The sequence below is a fragment of the Dendrobium catenatum genome, unplaced genomic scaffold (genome assembly GCF_001605985.2).
Source record: "Dendrobium catenatum unplaced genomic scaffold, ASM160598v2 fragScaff_scaffold_1076, whole genome shotgun sequence".
NCBI lineage: Eukaryota > Viridiplantae > Streptophyta > Magnoliopsida > Asparagales > Orchidaceae > Dendrobium > Dendrobium catenatum.
In genome coordinates this window covers 332,500-339,133 of record NW_021319538.1, presented here as the reverse complement: position 1 = coordinate 339,133, position 6,634 = coordinate 332,500, and the positions used below count along the sequence as shown (strand labels likewise).

The 6,634-nt window shown below is 32.7% G+C and overlaps 1 protein-coding gene across 2 annotated transcripts; it reads left to right on the top strand.

Moving 5' to 3' along the window:
* The first annotated feature begins 1,257 nt into the window (after positions 1–1,257).
* LOC110094546 (pentatricopeptide repeat-containing protein At3g02490, mitochondrial-like) lies at positions 1,258–5,382 on the top strand. Of its 2 annotated transcripts, none has more exons than XM_028698370.1 (2): positions 1,258–2,731; positions 5,136–5,382. In XM_028698370.1, the coding sequence occupies exons 1-2, from the start codon at positions 1,306–1,308 to the stop codon at positions 5,249–5,251; spliced, it is 1,542 nt and encodes a 513-aa protein (XP_028554203.1). In that variant the 5' UTR covers positions 1,258–1,305; the 3' UTR covers positions 5,252–5,382. The 2 variants fall into 2 exon arrangements, with proteins under 2 accessions (XP_028554203.1, XP_020675462.2); XM_020819803.2 differs by having other exon boundaries at positions 5,121–5,382.
* Positions 5,383–6,634: the final 1,252 nt, after the last annotated feature.

Below are 6,634 nucleotides of genomic sequence, written 5' to 3'. Positions count from 1 at the left end.
ACGAAGGACGAAGGAGCCGAAGAAGCGACGCGTGAAATCTTTACACCTCCTGCGAAGCAACGAAGCCGAAGAGGAGATGAAAGGCAAACCCGATACGCCTCTGAAGTTATTACTGCTTAACTTAATTAATATAAGTTAAAATAATAATAATTGAGTAAATTAATAGTATAATTAGTTCATAAAATATTTATCTAATTTAAATTAATTAAAAAATTAATGATATATTAATAATTAAATATAATATCATTAGCTTTATTAATATAACTTAAAAAATATATAATAGGGTAATTAATAGTGTAATAAAAATTAATAAGTAATTTGAACTTAATAATCTTGATAATCATACCATTTAAATCTTTAACTGTTTTAAATCTTGTAATCTGTTGTAAAACATCTTCTCTTGATTTAACAGGATTTAAAATACTTAGTTATTTCAAAATAATTAATAGGATTAAAATATGATCTTAAATAAAAAAAATTATTATAAAATATTATAAATAATAATAAATAATTAATTAGTATTAATAAAATTTTGTTATATTTTATTTAAACTTTTTTTGTCGTGTTTTAATTATCTTAATAAAATATGTCAATTTTTTAACCGCCTTAAATCCTAAAATGAATAGCCAAACAGTCACAAAGGATTTAACTGGATTTATCATGAATGTTACCAAACAGTTTTCAGGATTTAACCCCTCAGGATTTCATAAATCCGGAATTTGAAGAATTTACGAAATCCACTTAAATGAAATCCTAAATTCTACCAAACAGCCCCTAACCCTAACGTCTCTCATATAGTCCTCTTCATCACTCTACTCGGTTGCTTGATCATAATCTTAGCTCAAGCTCTTCGGTTCTCCACCTCTCTCTTTACACAGCGGTGCGCTGTCTCCACGGCTTAGAACGATGAAAAGCGCTTGGAAATCGCTTTACCCTCAAATTTCTGCACATCTGCGAACGATTGGTTTACCCCAGGTAAGGCCCTCGGAACATAAAATACCTAAATTCGTTCATTCTCTGGTCAGCCTTGGTGCTGTTGGGAACCTTGAACGCCGTCATTTCTCGTCGGAGCCGGCCATCGAGCGCAAGGACCCCGATCTCGCCTTTTTGGCTGATATATTTTCTAAGCCCGTCGAATCTAGCGAGATCCAGGCCGAGCTGGAATCCCGCTATGTTTTTCTGGATCGAGATACCGTATATTCGGCACTTCAGAATCTGGAAGGTAATTTGGAAACCGCTCGGAGGTTCTTTGATTGGGTATCTGATAGAGATAGTCAGATTTTGAGGTCAAAATCTTATAATTTGATGCTTAGAATTGTAGGAACCAATGGGAATTCAGGTGAGTTCTGGGACTTGGTTGAGACCATGAAGAGGAAAGGCTTTGGGATTTCCAAGGAGACATACTTGAAGATCCATGAAAATCTTGTAAATGGTGGAAAGGAGGATGACTTTGGCACACATTTAAAAGAAGTGTATCTCTTTAATACTGATCAACATGTTGCTGCGAGAATGTGCCCAAAGATATGTAGGATACTCGAAAAAGAAGATCCAGCGGAAATTCAGAAGAATTTACTGAATCTAGACATTTGTTTATCATCCGATTTGATTGTTTCTGTATTGGAAAGAATAAGCTCCAGTCCACAAAAAGCTCTGGTCTTTTTGGAATGGGTTAGAGACGTACAATCGTTTAAAATAGATGGTACTCTTTACAATGCAATTGCTAAAGTTTTGGGTCGAGAAGATTGCATTAAGGAGTTCTGGGCTGTTCTTCATAAGATGAGGAATGCTGGATATAAAATGGAGAAAGATGTATATTTTACAGTCTTGGATAGGTTTCACAAGAGAAAAATGGTTGCTGCAGCTGTGGATTTGTATGAGTTTGCCATGTCTGGTTCAGAAAAGCCACCATCTAGTGATTTCCTGCACCTTTTAAAAAAGGTTGTTGTAAGCAAAGATTTGGACTTGGCTTTGATATCAAGGATTGTTAGTATTTTTATCAACTCTGGAAATTCCATCAGCACATCAACTTTTAATGGTGTACTGAAATCACTTAGGAGTGTTGGCAGACTGGGAGAGTGTGGCAACGTATTGAAGGCCATGGAAGAAGGGGGCTTTGTAGCGGATAGTTCAATACATAATCAAATAGTTGTAGGATTGTGCACTGCTGGAAGACTTGACGCAGCTTGTGAGTATGTGAAGAGCCTGGAAAAATTTGGCCCTGTTCCAAATCTTAAGGCCTGGGCATCTTTAGTTCAAAACCATGCTCTAGCTGGTGAACTTGACAAAGCACTATCTTATTTTCATGAAATGGTTGAAACAGAAGGTTGTGGACATGAAGAAGGTAGCGCCTTTGAAGTATTGGTCAATAGGCTTTGTAAGAAGAATAGAAATATGGATGCTTTCAGGATTCTTAAAGAGATGGTCATGAAGAAGAAATATCGACCCCTGCAAAGCACTTATAAGTTTCTCATTGAAAAGTTGGTAAATCAGTGCAGTTTGAAAGAAGCTACGAGCCTTATTGAGTTGATGAAAGGGCAAGGCTTTCCACCTTTTGTGGAACCATTTATTGTCCATATGTCCAAGTCGGGCTCTGTTTCTGATGCTATGGGATTTTTGAAGGCAATGACTGTTAAGGAGTTCCCATCTAGAGCAATCTTTCTACGTCTTTTCAGAGCTTTACTAGAGGCAGGGAGACACGAAGTTGCACATGATATACTTTCCAAATCACCAGGTTGTGTCCGTAACCATGTGGATGTCTTAGATATTTTCTTTTCTATGAAGCCAAGTGAAACTGCGCTAGCTTAATGCTTATTCACTCTTAGGTTTTGCTTGGGACTTTCTTACTGCTTCTTAAAGCAACTTTTTTAGTACAAAATTAAATTTTTTGCATTAAAAAGCTGCTTTAAGAAGCAAAAAGAAAGTCATTCCAAACGAAGCCTTAAAAGCAGCGTTCTATTGTCCCCATCCCCTTGGTTATGAATTAAAATTATTTAACTTTGGCTAACACGGGCTTAATTAATTGAAGAGATTGATATAATTGCTTGTTTTTTTTTTGTTCCGGTGAAAAAGTAGTTGTTAGGTGCAACACCCTTTTAATTCCTTTAAATTTAAATTCAGTGCCACCAAAATAAGGAGTTGTATTGATCATAGGAAGCTTTCATAAGTCCTTTAATACAGTTCCTTAGAGGCTTAGACAGTTTTTTTCTAAATTTGATATCGAAAATAAGCTTTTTTGGGCCAAAATATAAATATTTACTATCTATGAAGTATTTTCCTCATCAACCTAAGTTGTATATCCATATCATTTATGTTACGATTGCTCATCAATGATTTGATGATAATAAATCTCATTTGGACATCTAATAACTTATTGATCTTATAAAATTATTAAGTTATGATAGAATTAGGACTTTCACTTATAAAACTATCACTGTATGACTAGTTCTTTGTAGCCATTAGTAGTTAATTATATTTCCTTTTTTGCGTTGCCAATAGTGATATTTTGTGTTGATTTCATCTTTATTCATTTCTTGTGTATATTATATTTTTTAATAGCTTAAATATTGATTATCTCACCCAAAATTAAATGTAACAATTCGGAGAAATTTTTCTGCTTAAAAGTTCATCTCAAAGAGATACAAAATGTCATCATTGTCTTTTTTAGTACAATTGGTGTTAACACCTTCCTCTCTGAGGTTTCGTTTGGTGCAGCTTTTTTGTTGCTTCTTGCAACAACTTTTCACAATTTTGTACTAAAAAGTTGTTTTAAGAAGCAGGAAGAAAGCCATCCCAAACAAAACCTTAATCTCATGTGCTTTATTTTGTTGGGTACTCTTATAGTGTTTTTATATATTTGTTAGTCATAACATTGCTCGCCACCTATGATTTGGAAGGCTTTGAATTGTTTCCTCTGCGTCTTGCTAAGTATTAGATTAGATTGGTTGTTGTATTTTTCTATAATCAAGGTAAGCATGCTTTTTTCCTTTGAAAGAAGAAGGTATATCTGTTTGTCCATCGATTTTGAGGGTGCCATGATGGTTTCTACATAGTCTTGCAAGCCAAGAAGTGATTGGTGATGAAATCTTAAACAAGAGAGTTCTTGGGCAAACGTATAGATTGTCTATAGCTATATCTACTTTACATTGCACTTAACTTGTTGTGCACGCTTACATGAACTTTTGATGTTCGAATGTTTTGCGATCACAAGTCTGTGTTATTGAATCATCTTGATATTGAGTTTTATATTGCTATACTTGCTTAGTACTGTGCTATTACTAATACCATTAGTAGTATATCTAGTGTTATTCAATAAATCTTGTTCTTTATTCTTATATGGTGAACACCTTATGTTTGATGTTCGTATGCTTATATAGTGGTGCAATCCCTACGCTTGTGATTAAGATTATCCATTATATGTAGTCAATAGCATTATACATCTTTAATATCATCATCATCTTTATTGTATTTTCTTATTTTGTGTTGCTTAGTGTTTTGATTTTTTCAAGTGCTTATAGCTTGCATGTTTGAGTAGTATCACTAAACTATGAAGCAGAACGCTTGTTGATTTTTGTTCTTGTGATTCTACCTTTTAATTCTTCATATATCACGCTTTTCTATGATTCTAAATTTAGGCTTCGTTTGGAATGACGTTCTTATTGCTTTTCAAAGTAATTTTTTAGTACAAAAATTTTAAATTTTTAACTAAAAAATTGTTTTAAGAAACAGTAAGGAAGCCGTCCCAAACAAAGCCTTAGGCTTCTCTAAAGCTTCGTTTGGGACGGTTTTCCTACTGCTTTCTAAATATAAAATTTTTATTTCAAGAAATTTTTGTATTAAAAAGCCATTTTATAAAACAATAAAAAAGCTGTCCCAAACAAAGCCTTGGGCTTCATTTGGGACGGCTTATTTATTGCTTCTTAAAGCAGCTTTTGAGTACAAAAATTTTAACTTTTATACTAAAAAGTTGATTTAAGAAGCAGTAAGAAAACTGTCCCAAACGAAGCATTAATCACATAATTTTCATGAAAGTACTTCTAAATATTGTAATATAATTCTGAAACCTTTCCACTTAAAACTAGCTATGACTTTTATACAAGTTGATCATCTTTTTTTATATACAGGTGTTATTGTTACAGGTTTGGTGCCTATTCCTTTTACTCATGTTCCAGTCCACCAATCTATATGCCTTTACTTCTTGTGCTACTTAGAAGAAAGTTTTTTTTCCCCCCTTTTTTGTTCTGTTTTGTATTAAGGAAGGTGTTCTATGCATACTTAATGGGTCAAAAGTATCTTTTTAGTTGTTTGATTAAATGTTTGTAGTAATGTTTAATGTTCTTACTATTTGTGTACAATTTTGGTTAATTATATCAATTTGAGATCATGAGTGTATTAATAGTAGGGTTGTAAGTGAGTCAAGCTGACCTGTGTTTGGTTCGTTAAAGAGTTATCACTAGTTGAGCTTATCAAATCACTAGTTTGAACTCGAGCCTATACTTTGTTAAAGGAGCTTAAGTTCAGCTTGGCTCGGCTTGTAAGCTCACTGAGCCGCTCAATTAATTTAAATTAGCATATAATATATTTTAACTTTTTTTCTAATTCTAATTCTTTTAAAAAAAAAATCTTAAAGGGAAATTTGGTGTTTGTTTTAAGGACATCAAATTTTTCATTGTTCTCTTTGCAATTGAGTTGCTCTTTTCAAAATTAATATATGTGAATTAATTATATTATATGATGCATATTATCTCATATGATTATATTTAAATTAAAATTAAAATTGTCATATAAATTTGTTTTTTAATTTAATTAAATCAATAATTATATTGTTTATATGATATAATGTATATTAATTTTTTAGTTTTATCTAATTTAATGTAGTAGAGGGAATTAATGGATGAAATGATGCACATTAAATTATATTGATCTACTATACAATCTTATCTTGCATAATGGGAATCAATTTGCTTGTATTCTTCATCAACAATATATAATATATTTATCTTAATTTCTTCCCTTTAAATTTACTTAAAATTATTTACTAAATTTTGTATTACCTTATCATATTATTATCTTTCAAAATTTCTAAGTTATGTATGTAGCTCAAATATCTTTCTCCTTTTTCATTTGTAATCACAAACGTTCTTCCTCTCCACATCAAAACCAAATTATAGGATTTATTAATTTAAAGTCAAAATTTAATGTAAAATTTACCATTGAAACCCCTAGGCTTTGAGATTGGACAATCAACCTCATTCACATGCTTGACCTAAAGTCATGCAACCTAGTCGACACAACTTACCCTTTTGTGTCTAATCGCAAGCTTGCGATTTTTCTGCTTGAATGCCACAACTAGTTCACATCATTTATTGACGCCGCCCTAACTACGCGAGAAATTATTTGGTGTGGAGACCAGACGTAGCTCTACATCCGGACTCCAATTAAAATTAGACACGTTGAAGTGACAAGACATAAAGAAAAGTTAATTTACATGTTTAGTTTTAATTGGAGTCTGGATGTAGAGCCATGTTTGAACTCCGCTCCAAATAATTTTTCTCACGACACACACCAAATTTTGCTTCCTCATTATCACATACTCTCTCTCTCTCTCTCTCTCTCTCTCTCTCTCTCTCTCTCTCTC